This window comes from Amphiprion ocellaris, chromosome 10, assembly GCF_022539595.1.
Source record: "Amphiprion ocellaris isolate individual 3 ecotype Okinawa chromosome 10, ASM2253959v1, whole genome shotgun sequence".
Taxonomy (NCBI): Eukaryota; Metazoa; Chordata; class Actinopteri; family Pomacentridae; genus Amphiprion; species Amphiprion ocellaris.
In genome coordinates this window covers 9881331-9906677 of record NC_072775.1, presented here as the reverse complement: position 1 = coordinate 9906677, position 25347 = coordinate 9881331, and the positions used below count along the sequence as shown (strand labels likewise).

The 25347-nt window shown below is 38.4% G+C and overlaps 2 protein-coding genes and 1 long non-coding RNA gene across 3 annotated transcripts; all 3 read left to right on the top strand.

Moving 5' to 3' along the window:
* Nucleotides 1–67: 67 nt before the first annotated feature.
* LOC111587026 (phosphoglucomutase-1-like) lies at nucleotides 68–8444 on the top strand. Its single transcript, XM_023296850.3, has 11 exons — nucleotides 68–773; nucleotides 2454–2616; nucleotides 2915–3061; nucleotides 3300–3425; nucleotides 4684–4874; nucleotides 4997–5151; nucleotides 5380–5495; nucleotides 5627–5762; nucleotides 7020–7203; nucleotides 7367–7495; nucleotides 8199–8444. The coding sequence occupies exons 1-11, from the start codon at nucleotides 516–518 to the stop codon at nucleotides 8286–8288; spliced, it is 1695 nt and encodes a 564-aa protein (XP_023152618.2). The 5' UTR covers nucleotides 68–515; the 3' UTR covers nucleotides 8289–8444.
* Nucleotides 8445–10713: 2269 nt separating this feature from the next.
* Nucleotides 10714–15809, top strand: LOC111587266 (leptin receptor gene-related protein). Its single transcript, XM_023297181.3, has 4 exons — nucleotides 10714–10845; nucleotides 11207–11282; nucleotides 13050–13236; nucleotides 14242–15809. Exons 1-4 carry the CDS (start codon nucleotides 10830–10832, stop codon nucleotides 14356–14358), a joined length of 396 nt encoding a protein of 131 aa, XP_023152949.1. The 5' UTR covers nucleotides 10714–10829; the 3' UTR covers nucleotides 14359–15809.
* Nucleotides 15810–19621: 3812 nt separating this feature from the next.
* On the top strand, nucleotides 19622–24532 carry LOC129349937 (uncharacterized). Its single transcript, XR_008603102.1, has 2 exons — nucleotides 19622–20404; nucleotides 21669–24532. It is a non-coding gene; the product is annotated as an uncharacterized LOC129349937 (long non-coding RNA).
* Nucleotides 24533–25347: the final 815 nt, after the last annotated feature.

Below are 25347 nucleotides of genomic sequence, written 5' to 3'. Positions count from 1 at the left end.
TTAGCATGCATCTCTAATTACTGTCTAATTGCTCCTCTAACTGTCTGTTTTCACTATCAGCATTAGGAAAGGGTAAATATCCTCCCTTGAAATAGTGTTTAACAGCTTTAATGAGAGAAGTCATCCTTCTTTTTGCATATCATTAATCTGAGCACAGCTGCAGCCCTTCACAGATGGATGAATTGCTCCCATAACACCTCAATACTTCCACCGAGACACACCCAAACACACACTTCTTTGTGACTGCAGCCTTGACAGTGATCTCCCTGCACATGTGTGAAGGAGCGTCTTCAGTTACTCCCCCTGCCTCTGCACACACATTAGTCTGAAAGGTTATTTTGGGCTGCAGAAGGGCCCTGTGCTCCCAGTGAAATAATAGGAGGAGTCAAGCTCTTGCCTTTCCATTCTGCTCCCCTGAAACGTTCCCCCCATGTCAACCGACGGGGGGATTTCCCTCTAAATCACAGCTCTGCTCTCCAGGCTGCAGCTTTAGGTCAGATCCTCATTTTGAAACAATGGAGAACAGTCCTCTGCAGGTGCTGACTGTCCCAACAGCCCCCTACCCCGACCAGAGACCCGGCACCAGCGGCCTCAGGAAGAAGGTTTACGTGTTTCAGTCCAGGAGGAACTATTTGCACAACTTCATCCAGAGTATCTTCTCCTCCATTGACCTGCGTGACCGCCAGGGTTCAACCATGGTGGTGGGGGGAGACGGACGCTTCTTCAACCCAGCGGCTATTGAGGTCATTGTGCAGATGGCAGCTGCCAACGGGGTTGGTGTCACCATGCGTGTGTGGACTTGCTTACGTTGTGTTTGTTTGTGTGTGCGGGCTGGTCAATGTGTAAGTGGAAGTGGGTGGGTGTCCACGTGACCAGATGTGGCCTGATGTGCAGATGACGGCATGTATGTCAGTGCCATCTGCATTTATGCTTCTTATCCTCCCGAGAACCGAGGGGGAAAAGTATCTTTCAATTTAACTTGTTGTGATTTCCTGCCTTTTTGAAGCTAAAACAACAACTCACAATTTAGAATTATCCAAAAGTATTTTTAGTTTAGAGACAACAGAACAATTCTACCATTAAAAAAAAACTAAACTGGAGCACTTTGAACTCATAATAGGCCGACAAGAAAACAAGAATGTCAATCCATTTTCTATTTTAACTTTAAGAAACTAAATAAAAAATTGTGTAAAAAATTAAGAGGTTGAATAAAATATAATTTTAATAAATAGTATTTTTTTGATATTGTATTTCATATATATTTTATATTTATATTTTTTTACAATATATGTGACAAGTGAATCTTTGAACTCTTGAAAAGCCAGTGAGGCCTTGAGTTGGGATTGTTTGGGTAATTTATTATTTATATTAGGTAGAAGATTGAAAACTGTCGCATAGTTGCGATGATGGCATGTGTGCACTTTATGCACATGCATTTGTTTACTAAATAATGCTATTTAAGAATACTGTTTCAGTATACTGTTATTGACAATAACTGTGATATTTATTTATTATATTTTTGTCCACACAAGAATGATTTCATGTTTGAAATAGGTTTATTTTTCACTTTATAATGGATTTTTGAACATTTTGATAATTGAAAAGAAGAATATTACACAGAACACCAATAGAAGAATGTCAACATCCATTATGTTGACATTTATCCACTCTTTTCCTCCAGCTGTTGCTGCTCTCCATCCCTCCAAGTTTGTACACTTCATCACCTCTTGTATCATATTATTAGTGATAAAGGGCTTGGGGTAGTCACACAAATATTACAATTTCTGTAAAAGTATTAAAGGCAGCTTAAAAATTTAAATGGAATGATATTAAACACATGTTTTTTGAGTAATAACTAGAATACAAAATGATGAAAAACTTTTCATTACAAAGATATTGCAAGGAAACGACCTCACCAGATCATTTTTGACCCACTTATGCATCTAAGGGTTAACAAGCAATTCAAATGCTAAGAGGAATAACATATAATGCAATTCAGCAGCAGAACAACGCAACATGAAGAAATGAAGGTGGGAGCTGCTTGTCAACGGTAAAAAAAAAAAAAAACTGAGACAGCAGAATAGCCGTAGCTCCTGGCTCTGCTGTCTTCAAATAGAAACACATTAAGCGTACTCTGTTTTCAAGCCTCTTGCTGGCACCAGTAATGAGCTCTCTATGGTTCCCAGGTTCAAATTACATAAACTCTGAGCTTCTGATGCTTTCTGGGTTGAAAGATATGCTCAGAGGAATTAAAAAAAAACACCTACACATGACGGAACTTGCTCCTGATGTGCCGTCACTGTCGTTCATTAAATGAAATTCTAGTCCCACTCACTTTCAGGAAGAAGCAAGCCTGATATTCAGTGGCATTCCCACCCCTCCCCTCACTCGGATATATTAAGATACATTCTCATCTCGGCCAACTCAAACACACCTGCGTGACATTTCCTCAGGTGGGTCGCATGATCATCGGACACCATGGGATCCTGTCCACGCCGGCCATCTCCTGCCTGATCAGGAAATACAAAGCCATCGGTGGCATCGTCCCCACAGCCAGCCACAACCCCGGTGGACCTGATGGAGACTTTGGCATCAAGTTTAATACTGCAAATGGAGGTATGGTAACCTGATAGGAGGAAGCATGCAGAGGCTGGGGCCAAGTGCAAAATAGTGTTATGGGAGAAGTCAGACATTTAACAAGACTGCACAAGGCCTCATTCAGACACACTGTGGGGTTTGGACACAGAAATAGTTGGAGACTCTTGTGCGGACTTAAATCTGGAGAAGAGTTCAGCCACAACAAAATGATCAGCACACTTTTATTAATAAGAGATCAAGCAGAGTATGGTCTTCAGTATACTGTTTGTAGTTTTACCATAAGCTACATGTGAATAACTTTTCCTCCTGCATCAAGGCCCAGCCAAGGAAGCTGTCACAAGCAAGATCTTTCAGATCAGCAGAACCATCGAGGAATTTGCCATCTGCCCTGGACTGCGAGTGGATCTGACAACCCTGGGAAAACAGATGTTTGATCTGGAAAACAAGTTCAAACCCTTCACAGGTGAAGTGCAGCACCAGTCTGTCACCAGTCACTTCAAATTAAAGGAAGAAGGAAATGCAGAAAAATGGGGGCAATTGTGTGGATGTGTATGAGAGTGACTAAGCATCTTTCAAAGCAAAAAATAAACAATTTAACCCCTGCTTTTTAAGTATTTGTTAATGTGTTAGTCAACTTAAGAGGACTTAAAATAACAAGATTGATAAGTATTACATTTTCTCTCATTTGTGCTTGTTTTCAGTGGAAATTGTGGATTCTGTGGAGTCCTATGCAAACTTGTTGAGGAACATCTTTGACTTTGCTGCTCTGAAGGAGCTTCTGTCTGGGAAGAACCACATCAAGATCAGAATAGATGCCATGCACGGAGGTGAGAGTAGCTCAGCAAGAGCACGTCTCTGCACTGTGAACGAAACTAAAGGTTTTTGAGGTTGCGTTGGTTTTAAATAAGAGTAAATAATACAACTATGCTGCATGTGAAATTGGAGTTTGGTTCATGTCAGCATCCAATCATCTTTTTTCAGCATGTTCAGTTGTGCTCTCAATGTCTAATAAAATCACAAATATATTTTCAACACAATACCAGCAGCACATACACCGATCAGGCATAATATTATGACCACCAGCCTGACATTGTGTTGGTCCTCCTTCTGTGGTCAAAATGCTCTGAATGATTGGGCCTGGACCAGAGGACCTTTCAGGGTGTCCTCTGGGGTCTGGCACTAGGATGTTGGCAGTGGATCCTTTGGGTTCTCTGGTTCCACTGCATCCTGTCAATGCTTGATCAGGATGGAGTCTTGGAAATTTGAGGTCAAATCAACAACTTGGGTGATTGTCATGTTCCCCAAGATGTTCCTGATTATTTGATGTTTTTCCAATGTGATGGGGTGCTTTTTCCTGCAGGGGTAGGCCACTGACATTTAGGATTGACATTTGCATGAGGGAGTGTGCTTGTTCTGGGACAACATTTATTTGGGTGTCTAGGTCTCATCAACATGGATGCCAAAATCCAAGGTTTTCCAGCAGAACACCACATAGTACCAGTATGATCAATGTTATTCACTTCACCTGTCAGTGGTCATAATGCTGATCAGTGTAGACCAGTGTAAACAGATTCTTGTTAGAGTCCAGGATCCATCAAGTATTCAGCGAAAAACAACATGTTTGTGATGTTCATGTTCCTCTGTTATTTGTATAACGTCAAATCTCCGGTCAGTACACAAGAATTTGTTTAACCTCTGAGTCACATATGACGACGATGTTGTGCTGATTCCACTGATCAGTCATGATGCTAACCAGAGCCACGATCTTTCCCCATTTCTCACATCTTCTATGTTCAGATCAGTGATAGAAATTAGAGTTTATGAATATGAAAAAGAAACAAAAACAAAAGAATTGGAGAGGTAGGATTAGGTTTTTAGAATTGGGTTGAATCTATTGTGAGTGTCCCCAGATACTGAAACAGAAACTCATAGTTGAACCACCATGATGCTGAGCTGAAGTTATTTTTTGTTGTTGTTTCTGAATGCCAACATTGCTACTTAGTACAACACCAGATCTGACCTATCTAATGTCTTCATGCTCATCTTTGCCTATTCTTATGCCTGTCTTGTCTGTCTGCTATCCAGTGGCAGGACCATATGTGAGGAGGATAATGTGCGAAGAGCTCGGCTGTCCGGTCAACTCTGCCATTAACTGTGTCCCTCTGGAGGACTTCGGGGGTCAACACCCAGATCCAAACCCCATGTACGCTACAGATCTGGTTGACAGCATGAAAGACGGACAGTATGATTTTGGTGCAGCATTTGATGGTGATGGGGTGTGTGCACTGATTTACTGTTTTCTAAATTCTAAGAGTTTGTAAAACTAACTCAAATAAAAATGCAGATTGAAAGGAGCCAGGATTCTTGATCTCTGACCTTCGTCTGTCTTGCTTTCTAGGACCGTAACATGATCCTTGGTAAACGTGGGTTCTTCGTCACCCCATCTGACTCTGTGGCTGTGATTGCTGACAACATCTTCTGCATCCCGTACTTTCAGCACACAGGGGTGAGAGGTTTCGCTCGCAGCATGCCCACAAGCGCAGCTTTAGACAGGTAAAACTTGGGCCTGGCTTTCATAAATCAAAAGCAAATGTGCAAAAAGTAGTTTTCTGTGTTCAGACGGAGTTAAACAAGCAAAAAATATTTAACCATTAAGTTTTTGTGGATTCACTGTGGAGATATACACTCCCAACACTCAGTTATGTTATGTTGGTTTTATTTGTGCTGTTTTAAAAGTTCTGTGTGATTTCTTAGAAAACTCTTTCATCATATTTCCTGCAGAGTAGCCAAAGCAACAAAAATAGAGCTTTATGAAACTCCTACTGGATGGAAGTTCTTTGGGAACCTAATGGATGCAGGCATGTTGTCTTTGTGTGGCGAGGAGAGCTTTGGTACAGGTACTTTATCTCTTCAGCAAGTTATTAGAGCAAAATAATGCTTCATCTTAAATGAAATGCAATGAAAGATTATAATGCTCATGCAGTTCTTTTATGCTCTCTTTGCTTGGTAATTTTATGTCCTTTCTCAGGTGGAGACCACATTCGTGAGAAGGATGGACTTTGGGCTGTGCTGGCATGGCTGTCCATCCTCGCCACCAGAAAGCAGAGTGTGGAGGATATTCTGAAGGACCACTGGCTGAAATATGGAAGAAACTACTTCACCAGGTGAGACGTGAACACACAAGGAAACAGCAGTGTTGTTTTGGAGATAATTCATTCTCAGAGTTGGACTCAACTATCAAAACAGCCAAAGAACTACTGAGAAAAAGTCGCTGAATTATTTATTAGGAGAAATAGAAATAGTGTACATTAGTTAGTTGATATAGATGCCCACAACATTGGCTGATGTTACCTGCAAATTCTAATAACGTCTGAAAGACAACATTTTAATTCAGTATTCAAAGAACGTTTAAACGGTAGTTATCATTTGAAATAATGAGATTAAAATTGAACTAAGCAAGAACATTCTGACATCCAGAAGATGTTTAAAGGATGTTGTCAGATGGTGTCACATGATAACAAAAGACAGAGGTTCTTAAAACAACATTCAAAAATATTTTCAAAGAGTTATCGAGGCCTCAGAAGAAAGAATGTATTTTCAGAAAATGTTCCTGTTTGATATATATTTCATATACTGACAAATTTGGAACATTTTTCCTGCAGTATTCTGAAGATGTTTGGAGATGTTGCTGTTGAGAACAATAAAACATGCCCATAATGTTCCATGTTAACCAAGGAATGAAATTCTCAATGCAACGTTTGAAAAATGCTTTAGACACTTTTTCTGAACATCTTTAGAGAACCTTGTTTGACCTTAAAGAACATGAAAAGAAGATTTCCATCTGAAAACAGTACTAGAACTACGAAGAACTTTCTGAGAACGTTTTCGAACAAAAGAAAAATCTAGCTGGGTGAAAGTCATACAGGTACCTGTTTAGAAAATACATTAAGATACATGCAGGACATGCCTGACACTTAGTGGAACACATACGTCATTACACATTTTACACCACAGTTAAAATGACAATACCTAGAACTGTTCATCATATTGAAGTTTTTATTTTAAAAAATGGCACCCATATAATTTACCTGCAAATTTTTTCCAATTACTTGCTTTTAGTGTTATAAAAAAAAATGTTATAAACACTGAGTTAATAAAGAAATGCTGGGTACTGCTACTGATCTCTAAAAGGGGTTACTAAGAAATTGTATCTTCTTTAAAGTTTTGGACTGGTTTTATTTCCTTTTGTAGAGCAACATGTGCAATATAACCCTTGAACAAGCAACTCTCAAGTGAACAAGTGTTAATAACTACAAAAAATATCAACCATTCAGAACTTCTACATCATATACAACACCATATAATATATAAAATCAATAAAGTATTCATTCTGTTATTAACAGTTTATTTACTTTGCCCAGATATGACTATGAGAATGTAGACATAGATGCAGCCTGTGAGATGATGGAGGATTTGGAGATTATGATCTCCGACAAGTCCTTCGTGAAGCAGAGGTTTGCTGTAGAAGACAAAATCTACCAAGTGGAAAAAGCCGACAACTTTGAGTACACAGACCCAGTAGACAGCACCATCTCCAGGAACCAGGTGACACTTTCTGTGCTGCAGTTCTATAATGATGAGGCTGTTTTGTGTCCAGATACAGAACATATCCAGTGGTCACTGAATATTTGAACTTTCTCAGCATCAAAGCCTCACAGCTGAGCCGGCAAACCCTGAAAGATTTATATAGTCTGTTTTTTCACTGCAGGGGCTGCGGATAATCTTCTCGGATGGCTCTCGGATCATCTACAGACTCAGTGGGACAGGAAGTGACGGGGCAACGGTTCGAATTTACATTGACAGCTATGAGAAGGAGCAGATTTTTGAGGACACACAGGTAGAGTATCGAATAATGACAATTTCGAAACTAATCTTTGAATTATAAATAGAATTTGTTTTCCACGAAACATGTCTTATATTTTTGTTTGGAGGTTGTTGTCAGATTATGTTAGGTTCTCCAACTAACATTCAAAAATGTTTTCATTTCAAGATGTTATCTATGTATGTCTCAAAAGACTGAATGTTGTTTTTTTCTTTAATAAAATGTTCTTAGAATTTGATATATGAACAAAGGCACATTTTACCAATAATATTCTGAGAATGTTTTGGGGATGTTGCTGTTGACAATATTCTCAAGAACATCTTTTAGAGCGTCTTTTGAGAACTTTACTCCGACTTTAAGGAGAACATTACGGGAACCCTTCGAAACTTTGAACTTTGCAGAGCTTTCTTTCTACATTTTTAAAACATTAAAAAAATTCTAGCTGGGAGGAAGTGAACAGGTATCTGTTTAGAAGATACATGCAGGATATGACACATAGTGGAACATAATCTTTGAATCAATGACCAAAAAAAAGCTCTACAGTAAACATATCTAATGATTTACTAAGTGTTGGTATTGCTGCTTGGTTGAGAGAAAGAAGACAAAGAGCAGACATAACCTGGCATACCATGTCCTTTGAATATTCATGAGGCTATCATTGTAGCATATGGCAGCCAGGTGCTTGAATTCCTAACCTTATCATCTTTGTTTGGGACAGGTGATGCTGGCACCCCTTGCAACTATAGCGCTAAAGATTTCTCAGCTTCATCACAGAACAGGCCGAAGTGGCCCATCACTCATTACATGATTCCTCCTATACTTTACTGCATCTCTGCTTAAGTTTTTTCTTGTTTTTCTGCCTTGATTTTTGTATAAACACCGCCTTGATTCCATGTGTAGATTTAATACGCCACAGTGTGCATTTAAACCAATATGTAACACATTAAACAGCTTTATATTTTTGGTTCATGTGTCTTTTTACATCATGCGGCAGCAAACAGACCATATGTTTTAGTTAACGTCAATTTTTCCTTGTATTATCTGTAATTGTATGTTGCACCAATGAGTCACTGCAGCATAAAGCAGTGGGACTTCACCATCATCAGCGCTCCCAGTGATCAAAACAACTCATCATGACATAACGCCAGATTAAACGCTGCATGTGGTTGGAAAACAGAAGTTTCATATCCTCTGTGAAACTCTTTCAAAACAGCACCAGCTCTAATATTGTTTTAAGAAACGGCCCGCCCAGGATGTCTGCACTATAGATCTGTAGTAAGTATGTCTGAAGGCTACTGACAGCTGGATTTGAAGAAAATTAGAAAATAACATACAGTTTCTCACATGATATAGTATTTCCTGATGCACCCATTGCTCATTTTCAAAGAAAAGAACAGGGTGTTTCCTGCCATTAAGCCTCAAATTATTATTTAGATCAGCCATACTCCTTAATTTAGGGAAATTAAAACTCATCAGCGAATAATACCCTGAAATTGAAGTTGAGTGTGTGGGTGCTGAAGATGAGTAACAACATGCCAGCTCGTTTCAGCGTGCGCACAGACACAAATACTCCCTCCCAAATCAGCAGCCCTGAAAATTACAAAGAGCAACAACAAGGCAGCATTAGAATATTGTTCACCAGAAAATAAGATCACCTTTTAGTTTCATCATGATAAGGAACCTCGTTTTTTTGAGTGCGCTGTGTTTAATACATCTTCTGCATCAGACAAGAGCAAAGCAGAAAACATTTAAGCTGTAAAAGGAAACATTTTGAAAAGAGCTTATCCAGCTCTGCGTGATTTCCACCTGGACAACAACAGCATGAGTCCACAAACATCTGGTCCAGCTCTGTGATCACTCATGCCCTTTGAAGTCCAACACCTCTCTCCTGGTTTCATCTCCATATTACACTGAAACCGAAGCCCAACTAGCACACAGCTCTGGTTCATCTCAGGTCATCTTTATGTGGGTTTTAGTTCCGCTAAAGTTTTCACAGATTGCAGGACTTTACGACAAAAATAATCACAGACATTGCTCAGTCAGCATAGTTTTCCCACACCTGCAGTTAGTTTTTAAGAGTATAAAAAGATGTAACGTCTGAGACAGCAAATGAGTGAGGAAGTTAATAGATGATTAAACAACACTTTGTGAAAAACAGACTTTGTTGACACAAATGTCCATAGTCTTTAACAGAGAAACCTCATCGTTAACAAGTCAACATCTGTAATGTGAGTGAACTACACACCGCTTTTTGTAAGAAACCAAAAAGATTCTAAACCATCATTTATTTTTGAATCTTTGATAATGTGTAGTGTTTCAAAAGCTTGTTATTTTATCCATCGTGTAAAATCTTCATCTTCATGGTCACTTATGGTGAAAATCCACTTTTATTGTGTTTTGTGGTGTAAAGTTGGCAGTGTAATGTAAAAGCTACTAAGATATGTAGACTTTCACTTCTCCCAGTCCTCAATTCTTCCCATTCTCCCCCTTGCTTTCAGAACAAAGCAGCCTATTTAGAAGATAAGATAAGATAATCCTTTATTGCTCCTCATGCCAGGGGAAATTCACATTGTTACAGCAAGCATATTTAGCAAATAGACATAATAATAATAATGATAAAATAGTAATAATATTAATAATATGTACAAGGATGAGAAATGAAAAATGAATAAATACAGTATTGACACACTGTATACAACACAATATAAAGTGGCTTAGAATAAATTTTAAAAAGTGCAACGATGCAGCAGTGCAAGAAAGAGCCCTAAAACAAAGGCTTATACAGTCATAGTGAAACTAATCATCTTTGCAGTATTTTGAGTAGGAAAAAATTAAAAACACTGTGTGAACATGCAAGATGTGCACTAATTTGCTGTGAATAGGGCACAATATGAGACGTTTATTAATAATTATAATAATATGACAACTTTAATTGTAAAGCATTTGATAATAATCATTTACATAGATTTCACAACTTAGAAGGTAAATAAAGCTTTCAAATACATGCATTGGAGTAGAAAACACAGTGTTTTCCCTCTGAGAAGTAGCTGAGTGGAACATTAAAGTAGCACAAAATACCGCAAAATTACACTTATATCCAATACTTGAGTAAATGTACTCAGTTCCTTTCCACCACTGGTACAGTCAGGGTTTTATTACACTGCTGTTGGTGATGTTGGATCCAGGCAGAAAAGGAGCTACTGCAGCTTTAAGAGTCACGTGATGAAAAAGAAGGAAAAGCCGATGGAGGAAGCAGGAAGTTCGTCTACAAGAAGGAGGAGAGCCTGAGCACGTAAACAATACACAAAGAACAGAACAAAACCCAAAGTTTTTTCTCCCGTTTACCGCAATGGCCGGCATTAAAGGTATTTTATTTCAGCTTTAGTGTTTCGGTTAAGAGTTTAGTTTTGGTTTAGTCACGGAGTCGTTGTGCGTCAGGAACTTTAACCCACTTTTCAACATCTTCGAAAGGCTTTGATGAAGCATTTCGAAAGTTGTCATTACATGGCCTAGATTCGTGACAAGCCACCAATGTCAATTGTGAAGTTATTTGTCTGTTTAAAGTTAAAATTCTTCGCTATTTTTCGTTTCTTGACAGTTAATTTGGCATATAAACAACTTTATAGCGACTCTAGCGTGTTTCAGTTCTGTTTCCTTTTATAGCTTTGGTCTTAAACGTCTCTGCCAGTGTTATGTAATTAATATAATGTGTCTTTTCCCCCACAGCACTGGTTGGTTTGTCCTTTAGTGGTGCCATTGGACTGACATTTCTTCTGCTGGGATGTGCACTGGAACAGTACGGGTAGGTTCTCTGTTCAAACTTATGTAATACATGTTTTATGGTATTTTATGATACAGACTTGACCTTATTTTGAAAAGAGGTTTCAAGGATTAGTTAAGGTATTTTACAGTGAGGTGGAGTTGTTTAAAATTGCCCTTGAATGCCTCCTTAAGCAATTTGATAAAGCCCTGTCATAAAATTGGGGGACTTTTAATCGGAAGACTGAAACAGAATTGTAAAAATAAGTGCAGGAGAGGCCTTTAAATTGTCACTTGCATTAGTCAAACTCCAGACTGTCTGAACTCTGTAATTAACCTTAATGCAAATCAATATTGCAACTTTGGGCTGGACTACATAGCGCTTTGTCATCGACCTTGCAATGTGAGCATGTGCAAATTAACCCACACACATTGTGCTAAAACGAGAGAGAAACTCTGCAAAGGAGGGTTTGGTTGCAAAAAGAAACCGCTGTATGTAAATATTTCGGCTACAGAAAGGATTTCAGTGACCAAAAACAGGCGCTCTTGACAATGTGTTGCACGACGGGAGGCAGTACAACTAAATAGTTTAAATCTGCACCACAGAGTGCGGTATAATAAATACAAAGCCAGATTTGAAGGCCATTTAAAGCAAACAGTATTTTAAATGCCTTTGCCAGAGGTGCACCATATGAGAAAGATGCTTTTTTTGGAAACTTTTAAAAAAGAACGTTATTGCTGCTGATGCACTTCCCTACAAAATCACCCAAGTCATTAATTCACAGGGTTATTCAAGTGCTGAAGTTTCTCACATTGCAGTTTATTTGCAGAAAAACAAAATATCGCAAGTTTTTTTTCCATCATCGAGCAGCACTAGTGCAACTCATTAGAGCCCTGCTGCACCTTAGACACTGTCTTTATTCTTAACTTAAGACTTAATGATATATATCTAATTACAATTTTTCTCACAGATATTGCAATTGGATTTGAGATGCATGCACATCTTCAAAGTCAGTGAGGAAAACAATAAATCTAGAGACACAAATAAGAAACTTGTAGGAAAAAAAGTGTTTCAACTAAAACAAGAACAGCTGGAGGTAAAATAAAGACTAAATTAAAACCTAAATTGCTCAGGTGATGAAAATGAGTCAGGCTTTATATTGTTCTGCATGTTATTCCCACTTGCAGGTGCACAATGAGTAAATGCACGAGAAACGATTAAAAACGTGACTGTCACACGAAGAGAAAGACATCAGTTTGTAAAAGCACTGGCACGGCAGTTTAAACCCCTCGATGTGTGATGAAATGTGCTCCAAAATATACAAGGTGTTGCTATTAAACAATAAGACTGGGCATTTGGCAGTCTAACCACAATGTTCATACCTTAACCACATTGTTTACATTGATCAATGGACAAGCATAAACAACTGCTGAAAGTTTCAGTCTGATCAAATTGAATAAAATTACAGACATGGCATGAACATTACATATACTTGAGGACATTTATTTAGAATAGGTTTATTGCAGACAGATTGTGAATCTACTTAAACAAAACAAAAAGAGAAGATACCAACAACAACAGTGTAAAATAAATGGTCATTTAAGTTAAGCAGCTTTTTGTCTTCTTATTATCATTTTCATTAAAATGCTGCCTTTTAAAAGTGTTTAATTCTGTTGAGGAAGGATACAATTATTGATCATTTTGTTTAATTGATTGTTGAATGGCTCCATTTGGACCTGTTGTTAAATGCCAAGCTCCAAGTTTTGCTGTGTCTGTTGGATTGTGAGACACCTACACCTGATTTTCTAGGGTATACTGGCCGCTGTTTGTCCTGATTTTCTACGTATTAAGCCCCATCCCGACCTTCATATCCAGACGCCTCAGTGACGACACTGAGTCCTCCAGCAATGCGTGCAGAGAGCTGGCCTACTTCTTAACAACTGGCATCGTAGTGTCAGCTTTTGGGCTTCCTATTGTCCTAGCCCGCGTTAACACGGTGAGTTTTCTTTACCAATGCTGACATATTATAGGTTATTTTTCATTCACTAAAAATGGAGTTAGAATTTAGTAATTTACTATTCTGTGAATAAGTATGAAAAAGAGAGTTTTAAAAGTACTGCGCATTTTTGGAATATAAAATTCTTAGTCTCTAAAATGAATTGATCGTACAAGAAGAGCTACAAAATGTACCAAATCTGGACATCTGATTAGTTTGAAAGAAACTTTGAAATGCTGATACACATAGCATCACATATAAGACAATTATTATATATAATAATTGTTATATATAAAGTTGATGAGTTGTGCAGTCGTGTAGTTATCAGAAAAGCAAACAGACTATATTTTCTGCATAAGGAAACCTTTATGACTCTGCATCATTATCATTGTTTGTTGACACAGTTGCACAGACACTATAAAATATGAATCATTTCACTTTTCTCAACTCATTTTTAGTCGTTATTTATAAAAGAGACTAAAAATATGGGATTCACAATATTAAAATATTATTTAATATAGTAAGAGAAAATAGAACGAGTTTAGGTATCAGCAGTCCTCTTTGGGCAGAGGTTTTGCCCTTCCTTGATGCTCATTGCCTCAGCATTGCAGCTTGAATAAAACAATGCATATAAGTAGTCTGATTTGGGGGTTTGTGGACTTGTATGAACTACAGTGCCTACAGCTACAATCTTCTGACAGTTATTTGGTACCATAAAAGCCTACATAGCCAGAATGTAACATACATGTTAACAGTCGGATTTCAACACCACATAGTTACATGTTATTTGTACTCAGTTGTGAAATATGTTTTGCAAAATCCACAAGAAGTGTGGAAAATTGTGGCATTTTGAAATGAAAACTGTGTAGGAATCATGTGCTTGTGTAGATGTATCAATGCTGTCTGCATCATAGTAGTTCATATATTTATCTCTTTTATTGTGAAAAAAAACATGACTTTTAAAATCTTTTGACCACTTTATTGAATAAAATTTTTCTCCTGCAGATCCAGTGGGGTGCCTGTGGGCTGGTGATGACCGGAAACGCTGTCATTTTCCTCACCATTCTTGGCTTTTTTGTTGTGTTTGGAGGTGGGGATGACTTCAGCTGGGAGCAGTGGTAGAGTGCCTTTGGAGAGAGATGGACAGATGGGTGGGTGGGTAGGTGGATAGTTGAGCGAACGGACTGCAGACTGAGGGGCACATGAGTCCTGCCCTCAGTGGGGGATGATGTGTAGGCCGCAAAATGTCAAACCAGACCAGCATGTTACCAGGCTGATTTTTATATTAGGGGTGGTTGGAGACAATACAATGTACTCTATTAATGTGCCTTATGTCTGGGACCAGGGAGACGCTGTAGCCTCAACCTCTCTTATGCACCATCACTATCCATCTTTACCCGTGTATTTTAGCTTGTCGTGCCTTTGTTTAAACCCTGATTTCACCCTGCTCACTGCAGCTGTCTGCTATTTCATTATGCCTCAGTTAATCAATATCATAAAGGGATCCTAAGTAGTAACTCTGTTGTAATGTGCACTGCAAAGCTTACCGCATTATCTGTCCTCAGTGTTCAAGGAGTAAGTGGCTATACTGATTTATACCTTGCTTACTATGAGCACTGTTTGCTGTTTATAGTGTTAAGACAGGGCAAGTTACCTTAATCAATGCTATTTGACAGTTAGTTACAGGACTCCTAATCAGGTAAAGATTATCATGTTTGTATGATGTGTGTCGTTTTTTGGTTTGGGTTTTTTTTTCATTTTGCCTTAAGACTTTAAAGCCTTACTTTCTATTTCAATGCAATTTGTTTACATTTTTCACCAAAGATCATTTTAGACTGCAAAAATGGAGCATAATCCCCACTGAAGTGTGAGTTTTGGATTTGTGCTATGCAGTAACATGATCCTCAAAAGCCAGCCGAGGCATTTAACAAAGCGCTGTTTTGTGTGAACAGTCCAGAGACAGTAGCTCATTTTATATTCCTGTCCACAACAAAGAAAGTTCAGCATAAGATCTAATATCATAAATTCTATTTTTACATGTTGACTGGTAAATACTGTACATGTATGTTTGTAAATCAAGAGCACTTTGTCCTAATGGAGGCCTTCTCATTGATAAATGCCTGCGTTTAACAATGTATCTTTTAATCTACAGAGAAATCACTGTGTTTGGGTTTTGAGTGGTTTTGTCTTTCATTATCAGGGGCCGTTGAGGGGGCCTCAGTACCTATAAATTACAACTACATCCTCATATTCTATTTCGCCATTGTCAGTAACAAACTATTGAGATTCTGAAGTGAGACTATCACAGAAAATTCTATTTGTGTCTTGTATAATTTCTGATTTCTCCTTAATGTCTGATACACAACTGTTTTACCGAGTGAAATAATTTCAATGTGTGTATGTAACTGACATGTTCAATATCATCTCCAGGAAGAAAGTTTGTTATTTCTATTGACTCCCATACCGACACTTTGAAAACACTAAGGAGTGCTTAAGAGCTCTCTGAGGTTACTTCAGAAGCTCCTGACTGCATTCTGTTTTCTAACATTGATTAAAACTCTCTGTGTAGTGAATCACATGGCTCTGTGTGCTGTTTGTAGCTGGTGGTGTGATGAAAACAATATGTGCAAAATGGATGGAAAGCTTGATTTGACTTGTGTAAAGCTTGTCTCTTGCCAGTGCAGATAGACGATGCATTCCATCAGACACCTGCACATTATTTATATGGTACAGCAGAAGTAGTGACGGTAGCAAAATTAAGTAATGGCCTCCCACGAGACGCAGACTGGGGGGAAAAAAGGAGAATTGGTGTGTGGGTGAGGGTGTTTTGGGGTTAGATATACTTCTGCCTGGCGAGACTTTGCGAGCGAACTCAACACCTGACTGACAGAAGTTCAGGTGCGAACAGCTGCTAAATAATTTTTGCATGTTTGCAATATTTAACAAGCAGTATGTAAAACCCCTCTGCGTTTTGCCTACAAGCCCATAATTTACACTGAAAAAGCAGCTTTTCTGTCTGGTTCACCATTTATAAACACACAAACATCAATGCTGAATACAGCTTGACAGTATTGCAGTTGTGAGCAAACCGCATAACGAATGATAACAGCCAACACATTATTTATTCAGGGTTAAATGAGATGCGACAGAAATCAAAACGCACAGCTGTAGACAACTTCAGCGGGTTTAATTTCATTCTCTGTTCATGTGTGTCTGGAATGCACTGAAGCTGCCTCATCAGTTTAAGCCTCATGTGTTCCCTCCACAAACAAAAAGAACCCACACTCTACATATGAATTATTATTTGTATGAAAAACAAATATGCTACCAGCCTGCAGTGATTGCATTTCACAGGGGGGAAGGACACATATGTGGAATAATATCCCACAGGCAGGTTAATATTAGTGTAGCTGTGTGGAAAAACATCCACAAAGTTCTGCATGCACAATGTATAATGCCTGAAAATGCTTGGTTGTGTCGAGTTTAAGAAATGAGTGGGCACATCAAAGATCAAAAGAAGACTGCCACCCAAAAGTTTGTTTCTGGAGGTTGAAATATCTGCACAAAGACGAGACATGCTGCTGTAAAAGAATCGCCAAGATGGGTAAGAGGTGGAGAGTGACTGGGAGCTTTTGTGCTGTTAGGCTTGACATTCTGATTCTGGTGTTGAGGGACATGTACACGATGAACACAGCCAAGAACAACGGTGCCAGAGGGGTGCATTTTAGCCCACTGAGGTAGTTTGCATTGGATTTCCAAACGGAATTTGGCTCATGGGCTTGTATATGCCAAACGATATCAGCAGAAGTGGAAAGAGGCTCTGGATCATGACAAGCTGTCTGTTGCCTACATATTTCATGAAGAAAAGCTGGGGATTGATTGACCTTCGCTTTCGTTTTGTTAAGACTGAATTTAAAAGAAGAACCCACTAACCCCAAGATTACATCAGTGATTTTGAATCGTGTCTTCAAACCCACAAGATGACACCTTGATGGTCTACAAGTATCTGCAGCAGGGAGAGAAAGTGCTTGAAAGTGATGGAGTCGGGCTGGATTTCAATCTGTGAAAGAGAGACGTTGAGGAGAAAATAACGATGAAAGGGAAGATGAAGATGAAGAAAAAAAAGGGCCCAGGGACACCCATTCATCTCTGTTCCAGGACAGCTGTTGCTTGGCAACAACCAAGGCATCAAAATTATTCTAAAACACTCCTGAGTCTGGCCTTGAACACAGCACAATACAACATAGCTTACAGCAACATAACACAGTGCAACACAGCATATGCTGCGGATGTGTTCTACTGTAGATACAGTGCACTGCAGCCGTGGTAAATTGCAGAATAATGGGCAACATGCAGTCAAGTGCAGCCAAAGCAGCACAATACAGGTAAGCAAACTGAAAAAGAAATGAATAAAGCAGCAGTATAACACATCACAATGCAGCATAGGGGAACACAAAGACAAGTCTAACAGGTTAGAAGGATACAACTAACATTCAGAATTATCACTTACAAATCATTCATTTATGTATTTACTTATTTTGTTTTTTCATCCCTAATTATTACATAATTTGTTTTTATTAGGTATTATTATTATTATAAGTGATAATAACAATATTAATTTATTTATTAAATTAGATTTGCTACTACATACTCTAGCATGCCTGTTATAACAGATTTCTTGATCATAATTACAATCCTTATGACTATTCTATCTTTGTTTTAATTTGTCGTGTTTGTGTGTGTGTTGTTTTGTTTACTCTTCTGTTTTCTTTGCTTTCTCTGTTCCTGTGTATTTTATCCCTCTTAAACCTGTCACTACTGCTTTGTTTTTGTTTTTAGACTAGATAGATAAATAGAATTTTTTTATTATTATTTATCAGAATCTTTACTAAACACTTCTTGAATTATCAACATCATTGACAGCTATGTAAACTCAAATCATGAGCACTGGTTTCATAGAATATGCTCTGATGAATTTTTATGCACCGATTTGTGGCTTCTCTGCATCACATGTGGTGCAGAAGCTTTTATTTGTGGAAAGGAAAACACAATATTCCAGCTCCAGCTGCTCAAAATATAATGGAATGAATATGGACCTAATTCTTTTCTCCACAACAGAGTCAAGGTTGTATGAACTCATAGTTAGTAATTAGATAGTAAGAAAAGATTGAGTTGTACCCCAGGCTCCCCCAACTAATAAAGAAAAGACATGAGGGGAAAAAAAGCATACACAAGGTAATGTATGCAATGAAACAGAGAAGAAATGAATTCAAATTAAGTGAATAATAGGGCAGACAAGTTTAATAAAAGTACAGGAAGTTTAGACCAGCCTTCATAATAACAGTGATTGCTTAAAAGCAGTGGAAAAAAATAACTGTCTCTAGTTTACCCTGAAAAGTGGCTTTATTTGGGTTCCAAAGGGAGCTGATTTCATTAGTGGGCAGCATAATGACTGACGGCCATTTCACTTTGTCTGGTCAGAACTCTGGGCACCACTAACTGACCAGTCATTCTGAGTTTTGTAGGCCTTAATTTTAATTCCATATTTAGAGCCCCTCTAATAAGTATTGACCCCCGTGAGAAGTTTTCTTCTTTTATTTCTTTTCAACATTGAATCATGGTCAATTTAATTTGATGTTTTTGTCAAGAATTTAGAAAAAAAACAAGAGTATGTTGTGTCAAAGTGAAAACAGATTTCTGTGATGTCAATTAAAAATGTAAAACAAGTGATTGCGTTAGCGTTCACCCCTTTTGCATGGCTCACCTAATTCAGCACGTGTGCAGCCAGTTAGAGATCATCCGAGAGGAGCAAATGTGTCTCAGTGATTGTACTATAAAGACACCCGTAACTGGAGCGTCCAGTCACTGATGACTCAGTACTCCTGACCACTGTTCCCTCTAAGATGCGCGCGTGCGCAATTGCGCACTGCTGACACGGTCTCCTCGCACAGAAAATCTGCGCTGCGCACACAAAAAAAAATCCAACCTAAATTGTAAATAAAATAAACACGTAACAATTCATTCTGTGCTATTTTTCAATGTGAGTCAGTGAGTGACCGGTGACTGGCTGCTGCAGCGAATGATGCGATTCACATATGTATTTACCATAGACTGTATATTATGGTATTGACGCAGCTAATCAACGTCAGGCGTCCTTATGTGTAGCCACCGTTCTCATAGATATGAATGAGTAGATAGGACACGCCCCTTTGAGCTACGTGCTACAGCGAGGCTAAGCTAGTGGGGGCAAAGTTTCAGTGCTTTCTGTTGTAGACGGCGTGAAAACGGAAACAACAAGTATGCCGTCTCACTGTGCTGCATACAATTACACACTACGTCGTACGATTGAGACAAGGAAACTTGGAATGACTTTTCATAGGTAAGAATAGTTTTTGGCTCTTTTTTCATGATGAAATCTTGTTGAGAGCTTCCAGTCTATGAGAGCTAACTAGTTAGCCACTAGCAAAACGCTAATGCGAGCTAGCAGCTTGACAACCAAATACCAGACGATTAATAGTAGCTGTAGTATAGTTGTACAAGCAGTAGTAGTAATACTAAAAGTACAAGCAGTAGTAGTATAAAATAGCTATTAGAGTCATAGAAGTAGTATCAGCATTTGTAATAATATTACAATTTGTAGTAGCAGTGCCAGTATCAGCAGCGGTAGTGTACCACCACCACCACTACTACTAGTAGTAGTCACATTGCTATTACTACCACCAATACTACCAATAGTAGTTACAAAGCCTAACTCATGTATATCCAGATTACCATCTATGTTCTTCCTCCAAACCCATTTTATGATTGGGAATACAGGCAGTTCTTTAGGACTGCTCTCAAATAATTGAAATGTTACTAAACAAGGTTATACTTATCAAATTAAATAGCTCTGGTCTCCAGTATATTGGCGAATTCGGTTCTTTGTACTTAATTTATTAGCATGATTTCTTTTTAATATGTTGTGTACAGACTTAATTATTTCTCTGTCTACTTTTCTTACTCCATGTAGGTTTCCCAGAGACTATGGGTTGAGGAGGAATTGGAAGTTTGTCGGCTTAGACCTGGTGTCATTCCATCAGTGTTTAACTTCCCGGCTCATCTTGGAAGAGTACGTGCCAGAAAGACCACGACCAAGCATCCTTGAGATCTTAGGCAGCGTCTCCCCGAGGTGGGTGTCAACGGTGTTCACGGTCAGGTCTGTGGTAATCCCATCAAAAAACAAAACAGAAAAAAATCTAGATTATAAATCAACATGTAACCAAAGCAATCTGGGTATAACGCCATAGTATAGGATGTAGTTCAGAAAATGTCAAAGTATAGTATGCTTTACTCAAGAATAACATAGTATGGCCTGTAGTTGATAGTACAGCATGTTGGCAAGAAAAAAAAAACAAAACAGATTATTATGTGGTTCAAAAAGCGCAAAATAATTGCAATAGCAATGCCTGTTATTTTCTATCCCTGTTCATCCTGTTCATCCTGTTCGTCCTGTCCAGTCTTTGTTTCCCCCACACATCACTGAGGTGTAGCACTCCCCTCCCTGGCTCATAATAGGGAATTCTAATAAAGAATATCTGCTTAGCTTTCAGGGAGGGCCGGTGATGGTCACACACATGCACTAAATATTAAAATATTTGGCTGCAAGACTAAAATATGCATCAATCTCATATAATGTTGACTCCCCTTTTGTGGAGTTAAACAATGAGAACAAATGCAGACAAAAAAAAAAAAAAAAAAAAAAAAAGCGCAAAATGATAGGATGTTGCCTAAAATTGTCATGTATGATATGTGGTTCAAAAAATGTCATAGTGCAGTATATTGTCAAAATAGTATGTAATTCAAGAAAACACCAGAGTATAATATGTCATCTAAAAAATGCCATAGAATAATAATTTCATTGCACAAGTAAAAGTATAGTAACTTTTAAAACTGTTCAAATTCTTATATGTTGCTTAAAAAAAAAAAAATAAAATAAAACAAAAAGAAGTCACAGTAATATGTCAATTAAAAAAGCCTATAGTATAGCGTGTCGCCCAACAAACATCATAGTATAGCATGTCGCTCTAAAAACATCACAGTATAGCCTTTAGTCCACAGCTGTCAGTAGGTGAGGAGCAACACAAAAACAGTCCAAACGCTGGTTTCCAGAGGGTTAGACGAGTATTTATTTGAAAGAGTAAGTTTACAACAACACAACATGTGAGGGGGTTAAAAACAAATGGGTGTTAGTAAAATAAAAATAAATAAACAGAACTAAAAGTGAACTTCATGTTGACATTGATGGGCATTCCAACCAGGAACAAAGTAAAAGATAATCAGTATGAAAAAAACCTCTTCCTGTTCACCTCTTAAAACCCCAAAACACACCGCAGTAGCACCCTAAACTAAAACTACCAATGGGTTCCCTGTTTTCCTTTCTGAACAATTCAAAGGTGCCTCTCTATCTCCCCACACATCCACCAACCACTGGAACACATCTCCAAAGTTCTGCAAGGCCAGCTCAGCTTCCCCTCAGAAGAAGTGCCGCCACCTGCCAGATGAAGGAGCCTTTTGAGAGGCAGCTGGCATCGTGATTGGACTGTACTTTGGTCTGTTCCAATCCAGCTTCAGCTCCAGAGACGGCAGGCAGGACGAGTCAACGGAGGCCGGGTGGACGAATGCATGCAGCTGAGTACAATCCAGAAAACAACAGAGGAGGAGTGCAGCGGTAGTAGCATCGTATGTCTCTTAGAAAACATCATAGTATAGCCTTTGGTATGAAAAAACGCCATCATATACATCATATATTGTACAAATAACAAGTCAAAGGAAAGAGACATACATTGTAGAATTGTAGTAATTGTGGGCTGACTGATTTACTAATTATCAGTATTTTATTTTTTACTGATTTACAGTAATAAATACATTTAAAAATGGTGGTACTTTGGCTCTGAACCTTTATCTACCTGTGGTCGCTCTGTCTTCTGGAGTGATTTGATTGGTTATACGTAATGAATAAAACTCCTTTAACTTAACATCTGTAAACAAAACAAAAACGTATCAACAAAGTTTTCTGTTAGAGTTTGTGTTCTTCTAAGTTTAACTCAAGATTTTAAATACTTTCATTTACTGCAAATGAATATCTACTCCAAATGTCTCACTAATAATCATTATCAGCCTTAAAAACCCATAAAACACCCCTCTATACTCGACCACACTTAGTACAGTCCGGTTTCCCCTTCTATAAATCTGCTTGGAATCGTCCACTTCCTGTTTGTCAAAGTGGCCTTCTACCTGGACAGGTTTTGTTGGAGCTCATGCAACAAACATTTTGGGTAACTGCACTTTAATATGGATGGATGACACTGAATTAGAGTCTGTTTTAATGAGACTGAGTTAAGATGTGTAGCTCTGTCATTAAATAGTAAATTATTTCTCAGAATTCACAGAGAAAAGTCTGAAATGTTTGCTAGGTTAGCGTCCCACATGTTCTTTGGCTCAGCTAAAGCTAACTCTCTCCAACTTCTGGATCTCTTGAGTTGCTTGTTGTTAAAATATCTTGCTGTAGGTGCTGAAGCTCAGAAAGTCTGAGATGTTTGTTCAAAATAAGCTCATTCTCAAGTCTTATCTGAACTGTCCTCTTTTGTTTGAACTTTCCCTAAACTTAGGAGTTAATGACAGAGCAGCACATCCAGACTCAGTCTCATTTATGTAGAGATTAAACTTCAGTGTCATTCATTGATGTTAAAGTGCAGTTTTTCAAATGTTTGTTGCACATGCTCCCGACCAAACCAGTCCAGGTGGAAGACGATGTGAAGAGAAAGCTCCAGAGGATGAATATCACACATTTACATTGGAAATTAATGTCCTTTAATTAGACATTGTCATGCAAAAGTTGGATTTCCCTTTAATGATGTTCAAATCTTTGTTGTGTTTTGTTGATGTTGGTTTCTAAATGTTTTCTGACACTCGGCCCCAAAGATTAAAACCTTCTACGGCTCACAAGCTGCAACAATTCACACATTGACTATCTTTCTGACTAAACTAAGATAAAAAGTGAAAAACTGCCTGATTCCTGCATCATGAATGTAAATCTTTTTGGTTTTTATGACAGTAAACTGAATATATTTGGGTTTGACATTTTATAAACCAAAACAAGAAATGAATTACTGGAGAAAACGACAGATTAATGGACAAAGAAAATGTGTTTTCCAACATATATGGCTGAATTACTCCAACATTACAAGATACATACAATTTAAATTCTATTTTATTTATATAACGCCAGTTACAGGTCAAATTGTCTCAAGACGCTTTATTTTTATATTTTTTTGTCATACTTAAAATATGACAAAGTAAGAAATTTAAAGCTCTTGACTAACCCAATTTATTATTTGGTTTTTAAGAGATTAATTGACAATTAAAATAACTTTCTCCACTAAAACTAATAAACATGAGGTCAAATAGAAGGAACCGTTTTAAATACTGCAGTCCCACGACGACAAGAATAAAGTTTGTCAACAAAAAGTAAATCTGCTGGTGGATTCCATTAAAGTCCTAATAAATGATAATAAAGTATGATACTAAAGGTTTGTGATGCTAAAAATGTCCAAGTAAAGATATGAAGTTGAGCATGTGGATGAAGGTTGATAAAAGTTGACCTCCCTTCATTTCTCTGGAGCGACTCCATGGATTTTATGGATGGTGGTTAAAGACCTGCTCTTCTAGTGGTCTTCCTTCTAGTCGCTGTAAAAAGTCAGTCCGTCCTGGCCGACTTCAACACCTCTTCATGAGAACTTGTTCTGCCTCCGACCTGGTGGAAACTCCAGAAACTCGGGAAAACCTGTCGAGACTCGAGGAACTCGTGGAGACTCGAAAAACTCGTCGGGCGGAGGAAGGTGTGGTGGGTGGTGGGAGGAGGTGGGGGAGTAGAGGGGGGAGGTCGCCACCCACCTCCCCGCCTACTCTCCGCCCTGGCTCCACCCAGACTCCGCCTTGGCTCTGCCCATGTGGTCACTTCAGGAACTACGATGCCAAAGGGACGACGAATTTATTTCTTTTTATCTGATCTGTAGCTCAGTGAGTTAAGGATTTGCCTATGGAGCTGCAGGTCGCTGGTTCAAGACCAGACCCTTCTTAAATTTTTATTGAAATCCTGACAAAGACAAAGAAAGAAAATTGCCGGTGGTGGGTCTTGAACCTGCGACCTTCCAGTTGGTAGTCTGTCTTCTTACTCCCTGAGCTATTCGCTCAGATACTAATTCTTCTTTTTTTTGCGCATTTATCATCTATTTTTTGTCATTTTCGAGTTTTTTTTTTAACTCAAGTCTCGACTCGACCGTTTTTCTCAGGAGGTTGGACTTCAGCCTTTGTGCTGGAGGGTGGAACCCTCAGTTCCAAGACTTTCCAAAGCCTCCACACCTCCCGAGTCCTCAGGACCTGAGCTTTCACACAGTCTGAGGGCTGAAATTTTCTAAGTCCCACAGTAGTTCTCTGTTAGTTTAAACCTTCAGACAGTCTGAGGACTGACATTTTCTAAGTCCCACAGTAGTTCTTGTTAGTTTGAACCTTCAGACAGCCCAAGGACTGAAATCCTCTAAGTTCCTGAGTAGTTCTCTGTTAGTTTGAACCTTCAGACAGTCTGAGGACTGAAATTTTAAAAGTTTCTCAGTACTTCCCTGTTAGTTTGAACCTTCAGACACTCTGAGGACTGAAGTTTTAAAAGTTTCTCACTACTTCTCTGTTAGTTTGAACTTTCTGGTTAACAGAAGCCTTAAAACTTGTGACCATGAGTCTTGATTTCACATTTAGACCATCCATCTGAGTTCTTCTCAGACCTTCACCTGTGGGTTTTTTAGAAATCCTTAACAAACTTTGATTCTTTTCACTGAACAATAAAGTTTGTGGAGATCAGAAGGTAACATTAGTTTGATCAATGCCTTCAACTACTAGTAGACTTTATCTGGAAAGCAGTTTTCTTAAATGAGTTCTTAGTAAATCTGTCCACAATCAAACCAAGAACATAAAAAGAGGAAATGTTTGAAGAAACAACTTGATGTTTTCATTTCAGACTAGAAAACACCTTAAGACTTTTATCTGTTTTTGCTCTTTTTCATCATTTTATTGTCTCTT

Coding starts and splice junctions, on each gene's coding strand:
- LOC111587266 (XM_023297181.3), top strand. Junction 11,283..13,049: donor TGTGCACTGGAACAGTACGG/GTAGGTTCTCTG, acceptor CTGATTTTCTAG/GGTATACTGGCCGCTGTTTG. Junction 13,237..14,241: donor TCCTAGCCCGCGTTAACACG/GTGAGTTTTCTT, acceptor TTTCTCCTGCAG/ATCCAGTGGGGTGCCTGTGG.
- LOC111587026 (XM_023296850.3), top strand. CDS start 516: ATGGAGAACAGTCCTCTGCAGGTGCTGACTGTCCCAACAGCCCCCTAC. Junction 3,426..4,683: donor AATAGATGCCATGCACGGAG/GTGAGAGTAGCT, acceptor TCTGCTATCCAG/TGGCAGGACCATATGTGAGG. Junction 7,496..8,198: donor AGATTTTTGAGGACACACAG/GTAGAGTATCGA, acceptor TGTTTGGGACAG/GTGATGCTGGCACCCCTTGC.